At 53.4% G+C, this 19,240-nt stretch overlaps 8 protein-coding genes across 8 annotated transcripts; 3 read left to right on the top strand and 5 right to left on the bottom strand.

The window, feature by feature from the left end:
• Positions 1-338: 338 nt before the first annotated feature.
• Positions 339-1,982, bottom strand: J4E90_001440 (uncharacterized protein; the record flags this gene model as incomplete). Its single annotated transcript, XM_051431028.1, has 2 exons — positions 339-1,862; positions 1,977-1,982. 2 exons carry the CDS (start codon positions 1,980-1,982, stop codon positions 339-341), a joined length of 1,530 nt encoding a protein of 509 aa, XP_051296515.1.
• A 329-nt stretch (positions 1,983-2,311) lies between these two features.
• J4E90_001439 (uncharacterized protein) lies at positions 2,312-3,878 on the bottom strand (the record flags this gene model as incomplete). Its single annotated transcript, XM_051431027.1, has 2 exons — positions 2,312-2,730; positions 2,780-3,878. The coding sequence occupies 2 exons, from the start codon at positions 3,876-3,878 to the stop codon at positions 2,312-2,314; spliced, it is 1,518 nt and encodes a 505-aa protein (XP_051296514.1).
• Positions 3,879-5,168: 1,290 nt separating this feature from the next.
• J4E90_001438 (uncharacterized protein) lies at positions 5,169-6,050 on the bottom strand (the record flags this gene model as incomplete). Its single annotated transcript, XM_051431026.1, has 2 exons — positions 5,169-5,593; positions 5,648-6,050. 2 exons carry the CDS (start codon positions 6,048-6,050, stop codon positions 5,169-5,171), a joined length of 828 nt encoding a protein of 275 aa, XP_051296513.1.
• A 763-nt stretch (positions 6,051-6,813) lies between these two features.
• Positions 6,814-8,784, bottom strand: J4E90_001437 (uncharacterized protein; the record flags this gene model as incomplete). Its single annotated transcript, XM_051431025.1, has 1 exon — positions 6,814-8,784. One exon carries the CDS (start codon positions 8,782-8,784, stop codon positions 6,814-6,816), a length of 1,971 nt encoding a protein of 656 aa, XP_051296512.1.
• A 1,108-nt stretch (positions 8,785-9,892) lies between these two features.
• Positions 9,893-11,549, top strand: J4E90_001436 (uncharacterized protein; the record flags this gene model as incomplete). Its single annotated transcript, XM_051431024.1, has 3 exons — positions 9,893-10,406; positions 10,453-11,391; positions 11,440-11,549. 3 exons carry the CDS (start codon positions 9,893-9,895, stop codon positions 11,547-11,549), a joined length of 1,563 nt encoding a protein of 520 aa, XP_051296511.1.
• Positions 11,550-11,636: 87 nt separating this feature from the next.
• J4E90_001435 (uncharacterized protein) lies at positions 11,637-14,661 on the bottom strand (the record flags this gene model as incomplete). The annotated part of the gene is made up of 2 exons (XM_051431023.1): positions 11,637-14,419; positions 14,466-14,661. The coding sequence occupies 2 exons, from the start codon at positions 14,659-14,661 to the stop codon at positions 11,637-11,639; spliced, it is 2,979 nt and encodes a 992-aa protein (XP_051296510.1).
• An 849-nt stretch (positions 14,662-15,510) lies between these two features.
• Positions 15,511-17,330, top strand: J4E90_001434 (uncharacterized protein; the record flags this gene model as incomplete). Its single annotated transcript, XM_051431022.1, has 3 exons — positions 15,511-15,616; positions 15,691-16,626; positions 16,681-17,330. 3 exons carry the CDS (start codon positions 15,511-15,513, stop codon positions 17,328-17,330), a joined length of 1,692 nt encoding a protein of 563 aa, XP_051296509.1.
• A 438-nt stretch (positions 17,331-17,768) lies between these two features.
• Positions 17,769-19,121, top strand: J4E90_001433 (uncharacterized protein; the record flags this gene model as incomplete). The annotated part of the gene is made up of 1 exon (XM_051431021.1): positions 17,769-19,121. The coding sequence occupies one exon, from the start codon at positions 17,769-17,771 to the stop codon at positions 19,119-19,121; it is 1,353 nt and encodes a 450-aa protein (XP_051296508.1).
• Positions 19,122-19,240: the final 119 nt, after the last annotated feature.

Raw genomic sequence — 19,240 nt, 5'->3', positions numbered from 1 at the left:
TGCGCATGCACCAGCGGCGGCGCCTCAATATGTCTCTGACCCTGATACGGCGTATTATGGCTCTGATACGGCGTTCCCTGTAGCTGCTGTTGCTGCTGTTGTTGATACGGCGTCGGTAATTGCTGCCAATTCTGCTGGTAGCTTTGCTGGTTATAACTATCGTTGTAACCGTTGCTGATTACTCTGTGCGGTGTTTGTGGGATGAATTCGCTCGGTTGTTGGTGGTGGGGTTGTGTGTGGTGGGATTGTTGTTGCTGGGAGCGGAGGAGGCCGAAGGCCCAGTTTGAGAGGTTGAAGCCGCCGAAGATTATTATTGCTGTGAAGATCTGAAACGCGTGTTAGTTTAGGTTGGGATATATATTTGGGGGTTGGTGGTGGTGGGTGTGTTGGGAGCTGTGGGTTTGGGGTCTGCTGCGCTGAAGGCAATTACAGGACTGGGTGTAGTGGTTGTGCGAACGCGTATGCGCAGAATCAATGTACTCGCGCCGTTCGTGGACAGCCCAATACACAGCGACCGCCGGTGTACCGAGAAGAAAGCAACATACCATAGACTTATAACTAAACTCCTCGACAAAAGAGTTAAAGATCATAGCAAACGTCTTCGCCGTCACCGTCGCTCTTGCAACCTTCTTCGGATCGCGGTTCATGCACGTCTCCCAGACACCACATGCCCTCTCCATAGCCGGCACGACTTCCTCCGGCCGACAGCGATTCCGGTTGTATTCAATAGCGCATCCGGCGATTTCAACCATGACTTCGGACGCGTGTTTGGAGGATTCGATGTCGACGTCTGTCATGACGCCCGCCCAGGCGGAGTAGACGATGTAGATGAAGAGGCTGCCGAGGAACATGTTGACGGTGAGTTGGAGGTAGTAGGATAGGACGGAGGGGAGGTTGGGATGCGCTTCGACCCACGAGAGGAAGCCGCCTACGCTCATGGCGAGAGTCTGCTGGACGGGCCCCGCCTCTTTGGGAGGGACTTGAGGTCGTCTCTGGTCGTTGTTGTCGGAATCTTCGCCGTCGTCGTCGTGGACCGTGGCGCGCTTCTTGGACCGTGATCGCTCAGACCGGCGCTTGACTATGCGGTTCTCGGCTTTCTTGGAGTAGTACTTTTGCGATGCGTCCTTGTCCTTGTCCCGCTCTCTGTCCCGCTCTTTGGTGGGGCTCGGCGTGGACATGAAGGTCCGCTTGAACCAGCTGTCTCGCCGCCCGCCCTTTGCATCACCGTTGCCCAGCCGCCCCATTTTGCTCGCCAATTGTGTGTCTGGTGTGCCAGGGTCGCTGTCTACCTGTGGTGTGCCGGGTGTTTCCCCGCCTGAGCTGAAGTCGAGGTCGTGTGAGGGCGTTCGCATAGACCACGGGCTCGGTTGGATGTGTGTGGGCACCGAGGATGCGGGCGTGGACGGTAGCGGCTTGCTGGGATCGCGGCTGAAGTATGTCATGCGGTTGTCGGGGTCGCGCAGCCGATTTGGAGTCGCGAAACCGTTCTTGGAGGGAGAGTCTAGGACGGAGTGAGAACCTGGCTGGCCGAAAGAAGGCCCTGAAGTCAGCGGTTGTGTTTCCCCATGTGTGTTCCGTCCGAAAGCGAAAGAGGGGCCTGGGGACTCACGCTTCTTCTGTTGGCTGGCAGCGAGGAAGGGCGATTGAGCGTCGATGGGGCCTGTTTGGTTCGTCCACTCAAAGTCCATGGGCGTCGTCGAAGGGCGGTGACTTCGCGACATGATGTTTGCCAGCGAAATTACGGGGCAGGTGGAAGGTTCGGTTCGGTGCGTGCGTCGTGGCGTGTTGCGCTGTTGTTGATCAACACTTGTGTGTCTAGGGTCACAGTTGCGGACTTCCGGCACTAGTCTCGATTCGGGCGACTACAGTTGCAGTAATGTTGTAGGTTTGATTGCCACTGACGAAGAGAGTACTGTTATTTTGTAGGTAATCACGAAAGTGAGACGCTCGAAACATTGTGAATTAACCGAATGCACGAGCATGTCTTAGTGCTTCGGGATAACTCCCAGTAGAAAGTCATCCTCTCTGCCAGCTTCCTTAGAGTTCATAGAATTTCATAGTAGTAGGTATAGTACAGTGAAGATCAAAATGCAATGCCTCTGAAAGGCTCCCATACGAACAGAACTCCCTAGAACAATGATAGTCGTCTTCTCCTGTTAGGCATCTCCCCTGGCCAAAAAGGTGGCATGACGGGTGAGACTCCCAGTGATTCCGCAAGCAAGCACAACTCATCGTGCTGTATTTTTCCACCGCCCTCCCCAATCTGACACCTCTCGAAACAGCTGTGTCTCAATCGCTGACTACGCTCCTTCTAGGCAGGCGTAAGGCCAACCTGTGTACCGTTCATCGAAGCCAGAGTCAGTGTGAGACCCTCCCGCCATGGACCCGGGTCTCGGCTCTCCATAGTCTTGAACTCCTGCACCAAACGCACAGTCACGTAGCTCGCCTCGGTAAGCGCGTACTGCTGGCCGAGACAGATGCGTGGGCCGCCGTTGAAGGGCAGGTATTCCCAGCCTGGACGCAGTGTCTCCCACCTCTCAGGCTTGTACTCGTCTGCGTCTGGGCCGTAGAGGTCGTGGCGGCGGTGCATGGTGTATGGTGAGTAGCCGACTGTTGTTCCCTTTGGTACGAACAGAGGTGCTTGGCCGTCTGGACCACCTCCTCGGGGCAGGACAGAGTCGCGGATGGCAAGGCGAGAGTTACCGGGGACGACTGGGTGGAGGCGGAGTGCTGGATAGAATTAGCATCATGATATCTCAAGCTCAGTATGCAGACTCACATTCGTTGAGGCACCACTTGACGTATTTGAGGTTCCTCAACTCCTCGTACGTCGGTGTGCGACCTCCAAGCGCCGCAACCTCCTCCCTCAACTTGGCATAGATATCAGGTCTCTTCGCAATCTGGAAGAACATGTTGCTGAGCAGACTGGCAGTCGTATCACGTCCGGCAAGCAGGATGTTGATAAGTTCCTCACGAATCCGCTTCTTGTCGGTAGTCTGCTTGGCCACTTCTTGAATAAAGTAATACTTGTCGTCCTTGCCTCCAGCACTCTTCTCAGCATCCAATTCTTCCCTGAAACGGAGAGCATCGTCGACGAACTTGTCAACGTACGCGTGGCAGATGTTGATGGCCTTCTTGCCCTCTGGGTTCTTGCGGAATCGGTCGAAGATGCCCCAGCGGGTGCGGGTCGTGATGTCGTCTTGTGCGGTGGTGAAAGCCTTGCTGAAAATGACGTCCTCGTTGTTTGCGTCTTCTTGGCCGACCATGCGGAGCGAGTTGGTGGAGTGGTTGAAGAGGAACTCTGTTGCGGTGTCGATGGTCAAACGGAAAAAGAGCTCTTGCAGATCGACAGTAGCGCCATCCTTGGGGATGTGCTTGAGCATAAGCTTGAAGTGCCTCTCGAACGCCTCGATATCTGCAACTTGGTCGCGAGCGAAGTTGGGTCGCAGCAAGTGGCGGCTATTAGCCCATCGCTCACCATCCGCGTTGAAGATACCGTGGCCCAAAAGAGGAGTAAAAGCACCCTGCCTATGACCAAAACCGTAATCCTTGAACTTCAAACTCAAGATCGTCTTGACGTTCTCCGGCTCGCACGTCGCAATGAAAGGCATGGTAACCAGCCTGTTATGGAAAGTGTTACCGAGCCGTCCAAAGCGCTTTCTGTTCTCTTCCAGCAGGATGTGGTGCTTGCTGTTGTATGCCATGACCTTCACATTATCAATTCCGAAAATAGGGTCTTTGTGGAACTGCGCCGTGCATGGTTGGCAGCCATTCTCTTTCTTGAAGCGCTGGCGCGCGAGGTAGAGGGCAATACGGGTGTATAGGATATAGGATATAGCGGCTCCCGCAACGATGAAAAGTAGTGGCGACTGCGCCATGGTGTCTGTAGGAATGGTGTTGTTGGAGAGTAGGAGCGGTTTTCGGAAAAGGTTTTAGTGATGACGTCGAGGAACGGCGATAGTGGGTAGCCGCGTCTTCGTGGGAGCTATTTGTATGCCTTCGTCGAGGCAGTTGCGTTTATTGCACGAGGTGTTTAACCGGTGCCTCGCAACGAACCCAGTTGTTGATGTGGAAAGAGTGATTGCAGGGTAATAGACACAGCCGCTGTCAGGTCCGCCTTGAATCCACAGTATGAAGCGTTCGTTGTTGAGCCAAGCCCAGGTAACAGACACCCAAGTCCTCTTGCCCTTGTCTTACGTCCGTATGCAATCAATGTCTCTTTTCTTACTCGCAGAAAGATTTGTCGTGCGACTGCTCGGCCGAGGTCCGATAAACTGTTCGGTCTCCGTCGTTGTTCCGCTCTCCGCGGTGTTGTCCAAGAATCCCGGTATTACCACCAAGAGGCGGATGGTCGTTCAGTATAGCCACGGGCTTGGCTGAGTAGTTCCAAGGTTTGTCGTAAAACGTCAACACAGCAAAAATTAATCACTAGTCACGAGGCCAGCCACTCTCTTATACCACCTACGCCCGTCCGAAATTCTAGGGGTTCCACAAACGCATCGTCTAACAAGCTCACGGCACACTTACAATTTGAGCATTCAGCTCCGGACACGGTGCAAAGCGGCGCCCGACTGCTGAGGTAAACGCCCATTCGGAATGGAATGCGCTCGCGGAGGCTAAAGCATAGCGTGCGTAGGTTTTCGGTGATGCCGCTGCTGCACCATCCCTGCCCTGCCCCGTTACCGAGGCTGATTCGCGGGGGTCGTGATTCGCCAAATCTGATACAGTAGATCTGCGAATTCGCATGTTGGACCTAAACGGGTTACTGCCCGATGGTGTTGTATGCATGCTCGGAGGACTCGGAAGTTACTGTAATGAGGTGGGATAGTAGTCATGTGTTGCAGGCGAGAAGGGAATGTTGCTTGTTGCGGGAATCATCAGAGTCAGCTAGCTAGAAGGAAATCTCAGGTCCATAGGGAAATTGTTACAATGTAACACAGGCTACGATAGTGTGCACAGTCAGCTCATAACTTTAATTCGACGCTTTCACTTGAATTACGACGTATATAATGTTGCTACATGCCAATGTCTTGGGTTGCTGATGGTGAACTCGATACACGTCACCCGCGTGCGCAAGCGCAAAGCCCACGTTTGGGTCTGTCCAAACGGCCCGCTGCACGAGGCAGACTCCACTTCACATGCTGCCTCCGAGGGTACAGCGTGGATCACTAATCCGATGAGATCCACTTCATGTGATTGATCGTTTCCTTCTCTAGGTACTCATATACCTGGCTGTAGTCTTTGCACACATGCTTCGCATCCCAGCCGTCACTTCCACCACGATCTTCGCCATGCTCGTCGCCGGGGAAGCTTGTCGCAGCCCCTTCCAGCGCAACGTCTCCAGCGCACATTATCGCCTGCCTGATGTATTCGAAGCAGTGGTTGATGTGCCATGGCATCTTGACGGGATTTGTAGACACAGGTGACGCGACCGTGAGCTTCATGGAGTTGTAGGCGCCAAGTATAGTGTAGAGGCAGTGCAGCTGATGCGTCACGGACGTGGTGAAGACGGTGTGATTGGGATAGTCGTGTATCGGGTGTGGGAGGTTCGAGTATTCGGAGGGGTTCTTCACGTTGACGTAGCCCAAGCCCTCTATGGAGATCGTCAGCACTGTTCAACCACGAGAAACCAGAACGATGTACATACCTGGTACGATGCTCAGCCATGCATGCTGTGTCTCGTTGCTCCAGAACTCCGCCGCATCTTCTGGGGCGAACACAGAACTGGGCTTGAAGCTCACAATCTGTTGCGAGAATGTCGGCGCGAAGCCTGTGATGTCTCCTGCGAGCTCATATTGATGGCTCTTCACATGTTTCTGCCATCTCTTCTCCACCAACAAGCCTACAATGACGAGGAGAAGCGCCGTGTCAAGTATCCATCTGTAGCCCTTCAGTTTCTTCCACACTGTCTTGCGTCTTCGTCTCGGCCGAACGGCATCTTCTGTATCCCAATCGTCAACCTCTGTACTCGAATCCGAGTGATCGTCGGTGTTGCGTAAGGCGTCGTATCGTTGATCGAGCTTTAATGGGTCGTTGGTCGCGAAGGCCATGATGGACACGTCGTGAGTCGATTTGTGTGGTGCGAATGCCGGCATCACTGTAGCTGTGGTTTGGTAAGGATGAAAGGGTAAGCGCATAGATACAATGGCGTTGACGCGGCATCGTGTTCATCTGCTTTGGCGCTCAAACGTATACTGCGACGCCAATTGTTAGATGATACGTGATCCGGCTTGGAGGACGACGACCGGCACGCCGGGCCCTGAATCATTAGCATAGATCAAATGTCTTATTAGAAGTATCAGCTTCCGGTTTGCATCGTAATAGCATGCGCGTATAGGTACGGCGCGTTGCATGGTCTTTCCTGACGCAAGAGATAGGCACGAATGGCAGACGCGTGACGATGGATCTCAACGCAGACATTACAATGACGTGAAACCAAACCGAAGCTCAGATCGAAGGAAGAAGGCAACGCAACAATTTCGTACATATTCATGGTACCTAGGTAGAGTGAGAGGTTTGGCGCCGACGATGATGCTTGTGGGACGCGATGACGCTAATCGGCGTCTATCGATAATCACGCCAAGGACTCCCTAGCCCACACCACCTGCCACTGCATTCGGCATCATCACCGACCACCCTCTGATGATGAGATTGAGATCAACGCGCTCCGATCCGAGTCATGCTCTACAGGTTATCGATGCTCTTCGAGCGAAATTAGACTATACCATCGCCACATTACCTCCGGCCCATCCGCACACGCCATTCGTCTCATCAGGGAGCATCAGCCAGCATCATCCACTCGACTTCGCTTCCTCACTCCACGATCCGTATGTGGCGTTTACTGGCAGTCTGCTGTGGTGGATGAAGGATGGAAGGTTCGCTGCTGTTCCTGAGCGCCTGTGCAGCATGCTCCTTGACGGTAGGCAACGTCACTGATGAAATATCCTCATCAGTAAAGAGACCAAGTGCCTCAACAGACAGCTCCTTCCTGCGCGATGGCGACCGCGCTGCTGATGCGGCATGATTACGCGCGTGCATGCGCTTCTTTCCCAGCGACACGGAATCCCTATGAGCAAACAGTTCAGGCGACACACCACCCGAATGCACAATACGAGAGTGCGCGATCGTAACAGAATCGCGATGGTCGCGAAATTTGGTGTCTGCTTCTTCGAGATTCGAGAGCTTTCGGATCATTGGTGATGGCTTGGTGTTTCTTCCTCTGGTATGCGGGATCTCGACATTGGGCACGACAAGAGTGTGCTCGGAGGGTGGTGATCCTGCTCCTGGAGCGTGCGGCGGCGTCACCTGTAGGGCGTGCTGAAGTGATATTTCCTCACACGACACGCTCCTGGTCAGAGGCGCGCTTACGGGACGTGATGAGACGCTAGAATGCGCTCCGCTTGTGATGCGGCTATTTGGAGGTACTGTTGCTGCCAGGTCTTCGTCGTCGTCTACCGCGCAGTCGTAGCGAGTAGCCCGACCATCATCATCAGGGAACACCACAATGGTGGGCTTGAAGCTGTCGGACGGGCTATTCCAGGTTCCCGACCATCCCGCGAGCTTCGAGTTGACTCGGTCAAGGCCACCACGTTTGGCGCTCGGGCTGGCAGTTTCTAAGGCATGACTTGCTGAGGAGCTTCGTCGTCCCCGCGTCCTGATGGTGTGCTCTTCTGGCACATCGTCCCAGATTACCTCATAGCTGCCACTCTTTGTCTCGATGATTTGCATTGTAGGTGTTGCCGGGTCAGCGCTGTCATCATGGGTGAGTCCTTGCGCGTCCCACGAGGGAGCTATGGCGATGACATGTACGTCTGTCCGTGTAGTAGCTGGCTCAGCTGCAGCGCTCTTCGCTATGTTCATCGTGTTCGGGCATGATGGGCATGACTTGACGAGTTCTGTATGGTTGCTGGCCGACCTGGAGCTCTCTCCGGTATCACTTGCTAGAGTCCGAGTCGAGACTTCTTCCGTGATGGGCGCCGGGGGAAGTGAGATCGATTGCTTCGAACCACTTTCTTCGAAATCGACAGTCTTCACGCGACGCAAGGTCTTGAGCTCGGCGTTGATGCTTTCCTGTTGCAATCCGGTCGGTGGTGTGGTTGTGGTGCTCTTCGCCTTCTTCTTTATACATGGCTTCAGCTTCGCATTTCCATGGCGTGTCTTTGGGTTTGCAAACGCTTTTGCTGGGTCTGGCTCTGACTTTGAACGCACAGCAGTGGACCTGATGGGACTTGGCCTTGCAACCTTTTTGATCTGGTTCTTATTCGGCTCGGGGGTTCGAGATCGCTTGGCCCTGGGTTTTGTCTGCTCAACGAGTTGCTTCTGGAGGCTAGCAGATGAGATGTTTGGATCGTGGTACTGAGATTTTAGTTCGTATCTGGAGTTGCTGATGGAGCGCTGAGAGCCAGGGCGTGGAGGCCGTAGCTGTCTACGTGTCGGAGATGGAGTCGGACGGGTTGTATGGCGCCCATCCTCCTTCGAGCGCACTGCCTCCAACGCGGCAATCGCAGTCAAGCGCTCATTCCGTTCTTGGCTCGGTATAACCAGTCCGCTCGCGGATCGTTTCAGCGACCGTCTAGAACTCGCCTTCGAGGGCTGAATCGCTGACATGTCAGTCCGATCGCTGCCCATTGTCTCGGCATCATGCGACGTTGTCGTTGCAAAAGCAGAGTGATGTTCGCGCTCTTGGTCAGGTGTATAAGGAGGAGTGTTGGGGGCTGCCTCTTTATCGGTTGTGAGGTACGAGGTGAGCTTGGTGATTAAGCCATCGCCGGAAGTCCCAAGCATGGTAGCTGCAGATTACGATGAATACGTCAACCGGACAGCAAACATTCGTCAGCGTGTGAGTCGCAGTGTGAAGGGCGATGGCAAGTATCGTGATATATAGATCGTGACGTAGGAAGTTCGGATGTCAGTGATAAGAGGATTTACCTAGGTAGGGTAATGTTCCAGTCGCGAGAAACGCGTGTGCAGTAACAGCCAGGGCGATCGTGCAATGGAGAGATCTGGACATGCGGAAGGAAAGGTACAACTTGGGGCGGAAGCTCTTACCCTCCACAGAGCCATCATGTTTTGGCCTCGGGAAGTTACACTCGCATGAGCGTGAATCAATCGCACTGCCTTGAACAGGCAGAGCATCCTGAAGTCGAGATAGGAGCGCGCGATATAAACTCCGGTTTCTGGAAAGATGTGCGGAATCAAGCCACCGTTGACGCGATACGGCTCATGCTCTTTTGTAGCTTGCAATGACTAGGTATCCATGAAAGCAAAGGCGACTTCTGACGCGTCCACCCCTCAATGACGGTCGACTGAATACCACTCCCGGTACCGGCCGCACTGAGCAGCCCACTCCATTACTGATTCCGACGTCAAAGGACGGCTTGAGTGTACTTTCTGAAAGCTGAACTATGTTGAACTAAGTACCCGCCCGCCAATGTCGCATGCCCGATCGGGAATAACGCCTGCCTCGGCACCATTTCCGGCCAGCGACTCACATCATGTTCTCGAGCAACGTGCGCATCCATCTCCACGAACCTCGCGTCATTATTGGGGATTCCGCCAGGAGCTTGCAGTCCACTGCGCTCGCTGGTATGACTTAGTGACATCCATGGCAGAGCATCTGTTCCTACATGCCGCTTCTTCGACGCCATTTGCCTGTTTACACGGCTTCTGCGAACGCCATGCCGCTATTGCATTCGTACCCTCGTCGGTCGCAGCCAAACAGACAGCGCACGTGTGGCTCTTGGACTGAATATGCATCAAGATAGCCTCGTGTGCCTGGCTGTCGGGTCGCGTCATCGCGGGATCATCCCGGTCCTGACGGGCATGTATATAGGCTGTTGACATTCTTCACAAAGCATCTGCTCAGGCACGCGACAGTCAACCGCACTTTACAATGCTGTTTGTCGCTTCACTCAGCGTTCTGGCGCTCTCCGTCAACCAAGCTTTTGCTGGTCCGATCATCGATCGAGATAGTGATGCTGCTGCAGCCAATGTCACCACCTGCAATGGCAAACTTTACACCTACGAACAGCTAGCAGGTTACGGAAAACTTGTCAGCGACGCTCGTGACAAGTTTGGCGACACCGTTGGCGGTATTGGAAGCGCCATTGCATTCGAGAAGAAGTCATGGAAGTACAAGAAAGGTTCCTACGAGGGTGTCGTTTGGGGTTTGCCTGATCGTGGCTGGAATACTCAGGGTACCCAGAACACTCAGACCCGCATTCATAAGTTCAGCGTTGTCTTCACGCCGGTTGAAGCAACTCTTGAGAAATCGGCCAGCCCGAACTTCCAGTTCTCTTACATCGACACCCTGCTTCTCACCGGACCTGATGGTACGCCCTTGACTGGTCTGGATCCTACAGAAACCATCACCTACCCTGGCTTCCCAACTCTTCCTTTAGCCAGATGTAAGTTCTACATTCATATATCAATTACCAGCACTGATAGTTGCAGACACCGGCAACGGCTTCGGCCAAAATGGAACCGGTGGTGCTCGCGTCCCGCTAGACACTGAAGGCCTTGTCCTCGGAGACGACAAGACTTTCTGGATCAGTGACGAATACGCCGCGTACGTCTACCAGTTCGATAAGAAGGGCAAGATGATCAAAGCTGTTCGCACCCCCGAGGCTCTTGTTCCCCGCCGTAACGGAACTGAAAGCTTCAATGCAGCTTCTCCACCCATTTACGACCCTGATCTTGAGACCACGCCCGAGGATCCCGACAGTGGCAGAGGCAACAACCAGGGTCTAGAGGCTCTGACCGCCAGCCCAGATGGCAAGTACCTCTACACCATGCTCCAGAGCGCTACCATCCAGGACGGCGGCAGTTCCGCGAAGAAGCGTCGCAACACTCGCCTCCTCAAGTACCGTGTCAAAGACGACCAGACCACGCTAGAGGCGGAGTATGCTGTTCAGCTTCCTGTGCTGCCAACAGGCCGCGTCGCCAGCCAGTCCGAGATGCACTATATCTCCGAAACCCAGTTCCTCGTCCTAGCGCGCGACTCCAACGCTGGTCACGGAGCAGAAAGCACACTTTCCATCTACCGTAACGCGGATGTGATCGACATCTCCAAAGCCACTAACGTCGCACGCACAGCGGCCGATGACATCAAAGGGCAAATCGCAAGCAAAGATGGCGTCTTGAAGAGCAGCATCGTGCCTGCTACCTACTGCCCATGGCTGTCTTTCAACAACAACGACCAGCTTGGCAGATTCGGTCTTCACAACGGTGGCGAACAGGACGCGAATCTGCTGAATGAGAAGTGGGAGAGCTTCGCTATGTTGCCCGTTGACAAGGACGACAAGATTGGTAGGAGCGAGAGGCAAGATGAAGACGAAGGAAAACAGTACTATCTAGTGTCCTTCTCCGACAACGACTTCATCACTCAGAACGGTAAGTCATCTTCCTTCGCATTTCAAAGCCCATACTAACATATTGTAGGATACATCAACTTTGGTCAGAACAAGTACGTGGATGCGTCTGGTTACAACCTTGACAATCAGGTTTTGGTGTTCAAGGTCAAGCTTCCAAAGGGAGCGAACCCTTTATAGGTTATCATAGATGATATGCCGTGTCGCCAAAACCAACATGCATAATGTACAATTCATTCACTACACTCACATAATTCGACTACACCCTTATTCTGAGTCTGAACCAGAGCTATCTTCTTCAGCAGAAGAAGACATCACAACACTATCCCCAGACTCCCTTTCACTTCCCATATCCCTATTTTCCAGATCACCCACAACCTCATCCAGACTCTCTTCGATGACGTCATCCATGGTACGCTTCTTTGGGACGAGGGACATGGTACAGCCTCCTCTCGAGTTGCGACTCGTGGCAGTGGAGTCCCTCCTCGAGACACTGACAGAAGTGCTGTCGCCCTCAACCGCATCTGAGTCTCCAATTTCCTCTTTCGCTTCCTGTCGTTTCATCTTAGCTTCTTGCTTCTTGTCCAGCTCACTGTCCACTCTCTCAATCGCAAGCGCCAAAGCCTCTTCTGCTTCGTGTTCTTGAGCGAGAAGTTCGAAGTACACCTTGGCACACATCTGGTTGTGACTGACCGCTTCTCTCTTCGTAGTAGCGGGTTTGCCTATTTTGTATGGCTTCCTAGGTTTCCATATAGAGAGGCCTGGTGCTTCTTGGCGAACCACGACACCCGATGGGAGATAGAAGTCCATATCTTCGCTTTTGCCCAGACTAGTCCGACCGGCTCCACACCCTGGACAGGTCTTCTTATCGCCCGCTAGGTAGTACCGTCCGAGACCATGGTTGACGTCGCATCGCCAGGCAAGTTTCTCATCCGCTTTCTGCTTCTTCCAGTAATAGCCATCGGGAATCTCCTGACCGTGTTCCATAGTGGTCGAGCCACTGGGATGGGGGACAAGATCGGGCTCTGGCTCTGGCGTCGGCTCGGGTGTTGGCTCTTTCGGCGGTGCCTTTGGCCGAAGGTAACGGACCACGGCGTCGACAGCAATCTGCCGAGCTTCTTCTTCTGTCGCGCCAGTGCTTACGGCCTCCCAATATGCGTCCTTTGCCACAGCATTGTGACAAGGTCGGTCTGATTTGCGAAGTCGAGCAGTCTGCTTGCTAGGCTTCCAACGCATGTCTGGTGCGGATTGATGGTAAAAGGACCTCAGTGGCATAAGAAAGTCCATCTCAACAGCATGATTGTCACTGAGCGAAGTGTTACAGCCTCGACAGTTCTTGCGGTTCCCAGAGTTGTAGTAGTGACCCATTGCGTGTTTGCAACGACAACGCCAAGCGTACTTCTCATCCACTGAGATCGGCTCAAAGTAAGCGTCGGGAGGAAGGTGTTGATGTAGTTCCAAAGTCGTCGAACCACTCGGATGGAGCGATAGTGACTTGTTTGCCGACGGACTCTTCACGATTGACTGATGGGTCGATTGCTTGCCTGGCTTGGGTGCAGTCGATTGCTGCTGGGTAGAGTGACTTCGCATGACTTGCTTGTTTGCGGCTTCGTTCTTCCTCCTCCTCTTCTTTGAGGGCTCTGAGGGTGTCTTGTCAGATTCAGAATTGCTCAACGACCCACCAATATCTCGTCGAAGGATCTGTGGAGAGGAGAAGGAAGAGGACGCAGGAGTATTCATGTCTGAGTCCATTGGGAGACATTGCGATGCACGCGAATCAGGGGTGGTAGTTTCAGTTGACAGACTTTCACTGTTCTGCTGTGATCGAGCAGAACTTCCGGCTTGCTCTCGAAGTCGCTCTCTAGCTGCGATGGCTTCGAGCTTCTTCTGGTAGTCGTTGGCGATCGGACGAACACCCATAGACATGGCAGCAGCGACAACTTGCTTGAAGTTCTGAAACGCATGATCGAGAGCCTGTCGTGGGTTGCCCCACTTGAGTGTCAGCCGGCGCTTGTGATCATTGATCAACCTGGTTCGCCAGTGGTGTACCTTCTCTACGTGCTCGGAGCCGTTGCTTTGCTTGCATGCACCGGCACGGTCACTGATGGGTACTCCAGCATCATGGGAACCGAATAGATCTTCGTGTCTAGGGAAAGCTAGATGGAATTCCTCTTCCTGTGCATCATCTGGAGAGAAGGCATCTACAGGGTCTTGATACAGTTGGGTGAGATCTGACAGTATCCGAGGCTCCTGGTGAACATCAGACGCCTTTGCTTCATGACCGATATCGAGTGGACTGTTTGTAATGGGTTGAGGGTCGTGAAAGTCCGACATTGTGGCCAGCTGCGGGAACGGAATCCAGTTTCGACGAGATGAGGCCATTCTGTCATCTCTGGTTGCTGCTCCAGGCATGTTCTGACCTTTACGCTTCTTGGATGTTGAGAGCTTGACAGCACGACCGATGGGCAAAGTCATACTGAAGTTCTCTTTTCGAAACAGTGTCTGGGATACAGCGTCAAGATCCTCCAATGGACCGGCCTGATAGCCAAGTTCGTACTCCTTGGTTGAGTATCGTACCATCGTAGGATGTGAGCTGGTACGGTGCCAAGACACGTTGATCCTGTCTGCTACAGGAAAGAGATTGCCAGGACCGTACTTTGAGAAGGGTTTGGTGTCGAGAGCATGTGGATCGAGGAACGGTGCGCCGTCCATGCCGTCTCCAGCGAGAAGGTGTACAGTGCGGCAATGGCCATTCCAGATCATTTTCTTCGTGATACTGTTGACCTCATGTGATACAGACTTCATGTACTCGGCGATGCTTTGGCGGCCGCTGTTTGCATCTTCAGAACACTGGGCGAGGCGGTCGGGATGCAAGGCATGCGCTATGAAGTTGTTCAGAGAGGTGGCTTCGTAAGTCTTCTGGCTAGCTTGGTAAAGCACGTAGTTGATGTAGTCGGCCTTGGAAGGTATACGACGGTTCAGATGAACACCGGCACGAGCTCTTTGAACACGCGTAGGGTTCTGAAGGTTGTCATTGCTGTTTGAAGGAGCTGAGAAATGTAAGCAAACAGCCTCTATGCAGAGCAAGCTTCTTACCAGCTTGAAGTGTAAGACCACTGGGTATCCGGTGTTGGTCATATGTTTCCGATACGAAAAGCGAATCTTCTTCCTCGTAAGCGTCCGCGGTTGGGTTGTGATGAGTTGACTGGGGTGTAGCATCGATGAGTATTCGAGGTGGAGCGCCGAAAGAGCCGTCGCTCCAGTCGATTTCATCCTCGTCAGCGTATAACATGATGTTAGAGTAGGTAAATGAAGTTATGAGCAAATGATGGATATCGATGTTCAGAGATAGAATGATGGGATTCGAGAAGGAAGAGAATGATACTCTGATGACCTCGCCGCATAAATCCTGACGCGAGTTGAGCGCATATGCAAACAAAAGACATCATTCTAGCGTGCAAATTCAGTCATACTAGAGCTGAATGTGGATGTCCAAGATTCAAAGACAGAGCAAATCGAATGTATGTACAGCGTTTGTTAGAGACCGGAACATAGACGGCCACCCAAAAGCCGCGCCGTTGGCCCGATGGATGGCCGATTTTGAGAAATAGATCCACCAGGTTGGCGATTGAATGATGCTAGTGGGGGCATATTTGGTAACGCGGCCTGGATAGGAGGCTACTGTTCGTTTGATGCCGAGGAATGATGGTATGTCCGAGCTGAGCGCCAAACGCACTTTTGGGCGCTGAGGACATTGGGTGACGCATAATTCGAAAAGACGGTAAAGTAAACGCGAGGCAGTCATGCCATGGACAAGGTTAGTGTTCGCATTCCATTCGACTCACACAGGCTATGCGGAGTTGAAGTCATAGCCGACTGGACGGGATGCCGACACACATGTGCGAGTGCCAGTCGTCATTACGGACAGATGTGTGCACCAAGATGATAGCGAGTAAATACGGAGTCGCGACTTACGGCCTTGCAGATTGGGCGTGCCCTGGAGTTGTGGAGTGTCGGGTGGAGGTGAGGGCTGGGGCAGCTCGGATGGCGGCGCACGGGCCAGTGGACCCTGAAACTATGTCGATGTGGCATTTCGAGCATCTTGAGGCCTCGAGCTCCAATTGCTCTCTCCACATTCAAAATGGGAAGGAAGCACGTGTCCTCGCTAGCCTTCATTCTCCCTATCTTAGCCAGTACCGCAGATGCGGCGTCAGACCCCGCCCGGCCGCGGGGTGTCGCTCCGGAGTGTAAGTTGCATATGTCACAGCTCAGGGAGAGCTTCCACGTAGACGCTGGAGTATAGCTGATAGTCGATGTGCAGTTGCAAAGTACTACAAGGATGCCGAGACATTCACTTGTATCTCGAATCCCGCCATCAAACTCCCAATCGCACGCCTGAACGACGACTACTGCGACTGCCCCGATGGCTCTGATGAGCCAGGCACCTCGGCGTGCGCCTACCTCTCGCCCCTCTCCCCACCACAGCCTCTAGGCTTCAAGGGCAAAGACGTCAACGCTACGCCTGCTCTTCCTGGCTTCTACTGCAAGAACAAGGGCCACCAGCCGAGCTACATCCCCTTCACCAACGTAAACGATGGCGCATGCGACTACGAACTATGTTGTGACGGCAGCGACGAATACGAGCGTGTGGGGGGCATCAAGTGTGAAGACAAGTGCGCGTCGATTGGGAAAGAATGGCGGAAGGCGGACGAGGCGAGACAAAAGAGCCTGACCGCTGCAAAGCAAAGGAGGAAGGAGCTCATCGCCGAGGCTGGTCGCATGCGGAAGGAGGTCGAGGACCGCATTCAGACGCTCAAGACGCAGATAGAAGGTGCAACTCTCAAAGTCGACGGGCTGACCAAGAGCCTCGCCGAGATCGAGAGGGCTGAGCGAGGCAAGGTCGTCAAGGGCGCAGGCAAGGGCGGCAAGATCACAGTGCTGGCCAGCCTCGCCAAGGATAGAATCCAAGAGCTGACCGACAACGTCAACCGCGTACGAGACGAGAGGAACGCGGCACAATCACGGGTTGAGGAGCTCGAGGGCATGTTGAAGCGCTTCAAGGAGGAGTACAATCCCAACTTCAACGACGAAGGCGTGAAGCGTGCCGTGCAGGCCTGGGAGAACTATGCTGCACAAGAACGCCCGGGACCCAACAACGCTCTAGACCGCGACCTCGATGAGATTCTCAAGCCGGACTCTGAGAGCGCCATCAAATGGGACGAGTTCGAGACGGTTGAAGAGTCTGACGTGGAGCTCCGTAAGTCGTGTTTCCATGACCCATCTAAAACTACCTACTGACTATCGCACGCAGTCTACAAGTTCGAGGAGTACCTTCCCGACTCCATCCGTAGCTGGGTGGACAGCAAGCTGCGCGACTTGCGTGTCGCGCTCATCGAGAACGGTATCCTCGCAGACCCCACAACCGGCGATACGCCAGAATCAAAGGCCATTACCGACGCCAAGTCACAGCTTGACTCTGCGAAGAAGGAGCTCGAAGGCGACAAGTCGGAACTCACAAGGCATGAAGAAGATCTCATCAAAGACTACGGACCAGACTCCATCTTCCGCGCCCTCAAGGACCGCTGCACCTGCACTGACTCTGGCGAATACACATACGAGCACTGCTTCCTCTCAAAGACCACTCAGAAGCCTAAGAAAGGCGGTGGCCACACTGGCATGGGCAACTTTGCACGCATTGAATCGATCACCGTCGATGAAGAGCTTCCTGCCGATGGTAAGGGCTTGGGCAGTGGAGAAAGGATTGCAATCAAGTACGAGAATGGCCAACACTGCTGGAACGGCCCCAACCGAAGCACCATGGTCATTCTAGCGTGCGCTGAAAATGACGAAATTTGGAAGATCGTCGAGGAAGAAAAGTGCGTCTACCGAATGGAAGTAGGTACGCCTGCAGTCTGTGGCATCGAAGTACAAAAGGCTGCGCCAGCGCACAATGAGTTGTGAAGATATGAAGTTACGTGGAGACAAATTGGGCCGTTAGACATGACAATGTTCTGGAACATGTGTCGCTGTCTTTGCTCCCCCACATCAATTGGAGCGCGTTTGGAGTAAATAGCAACACGATTATCACCAGTTAGCGTGGAGTTAATCTATCCCCAATTTCCCCGCCTCCGCACCTTCCCGCCTCCGTCTACTACGTCATCCGCATCAGGGTCTCCTTCGGGAGAATGATATACCTCAAGCCGGCCTGAACTTAAACTCATGGGTGCCTAGGCATGCGGCCTAACATCAGCTTACTTTGTACACCAGCCCCGCGGGTCGGGTCCGGCAGTTATTGTTAACTTTCTTCGGCCCGTATGGAATCTTCAATAATATAAGACGCGGCGTTGCGACGCAGCCACGGAAAGGACGGCACCTGGAACAACGACCAATCATCAAAGAATGTCCGCAAACGGGTCAACTACAGCATCATTCCAGAACCACAATGGTCTTCCGATCGCAATCGTTGGCGGCGGACTTGGTGGTGCCGCGCTCGCCATTGGTCTTCTAAAACATGGGGTCAAAGTGCACATCTACGAAGCCTCTCAGGCCTTCGCTGAGATAGGCGCCGGTGTTGGATTCGGTGCTAACGCCACGACGGCATTGCACCTTATCGATCCTCGACTGCTGGAAGGCTACATGAAACACGCCACGATAAACACAGACCCTGAACGCGAAAACACCTTCAACACGATAAGATGGGGCATGGACGAGCGGCGACCTAATGGAGCTAAAGCGGGAGATCTCGGTTTCCACCAGATGGACGCCAAGAAGACACCAGATGCGCCGACTGGATTTTGTATGCGAGGCCGTATACACCGGGCGCGTCTGCTCGATGAGATGGTCGCGTTGCTTCCCAAGGACATAACAAGCTTCGGCAAAAGCTTCCAGAGTGTTGGGGAAGTGGGTGCTGGTATGCTCAAGATAAACTTCGCCGACGGAACGACTACTCTAGCCAGTGCACTCATTGGCTGCGATGGCATCAAGAGCAAGGTACGAAGCTTTGTATGTGGTCCAGATGTGAAGCCAGCGTACGCTCACGAGGCCGCGATAAGGGCTATGGCCCCAGCTGAAGTGGTTAAGAAAGCGCTAGGAGAAGAAAGGGCACTGAACGGTACATTGTACTGTGGTTATGGAGGAAGTTGCATCACCTACCCTGTCGACCATGGCGAACTCATCAACATGGTTGCTATGCCACACGATCGATCCCTCACCAGCACTTGGGACCAGGATGACTGGATAGTACCCACGAGTGCGGATGAGGTCCGTGAAAAGTTCAAAGGCTTTTATCCGCCACTCATCGATCTTATCGCGAGACATACTTTACCATCGAAATGGGCACTACACACTCTTCAACACGATAAGCCATATTTCAAGGGTCGTATGTGTCTACTGGGTGACAGCGCACACGCCACGACGCCTCACATGGGAGCTGGAGCTGGCATGGCTATGGAAGATGCATTTCTCCTCAGTCGCTTGATAGCTGATGTCGGAAGTTCTGATAATATTGAGGCTGCCTTCAAGGCCTATGATGCTGTCAGACGACCTAGAACACAGGGATGTATTCAGAGGAGTATCGAAAATGGTCTAGCATACAACTTCATGGTGGAAGGGGTAGAAGATGATATGAATAAGCTTGAGCAGAAGCTCAATGAGAACTTTCGGTGGCTTTGGTATGAGGAATTGGAAGAGCAACTGCGCAGGGCGCAAAAGGTTCTAAAGGAAACAAGCGGACATGATGTTAGTCAGCTTTAGCGTGCTCGGGATCTAATCTCGCGCAACTGTTCTAATTTCTTACAATCAATCGCTCTACTTGCATCTAAATCCAGATGGCGTCTATCAATACATACAATGAAGTGTCGGCCTTCGCTCCT

This window comes from Alternaria incomplexa (genome assembly GCF_024043165.1).
Source record: "Alternaria incomplexa strain BMP 0042 chromosome Unknown scaffold_1, whole genome shotgun sequence".
NCBI classification, from domain to species: domain Eukaryota; kingdom Fungi; phylum Ascomycota; class Dothideomycetes; order Pleosporales; family Pleosporaceae; genus Alternaria; species Alternaria incomplexa.
Note: the sequence above shows the minus strand (reverse complement) of the source record. Positions and strands in the feature narration are given on the sequence as shown.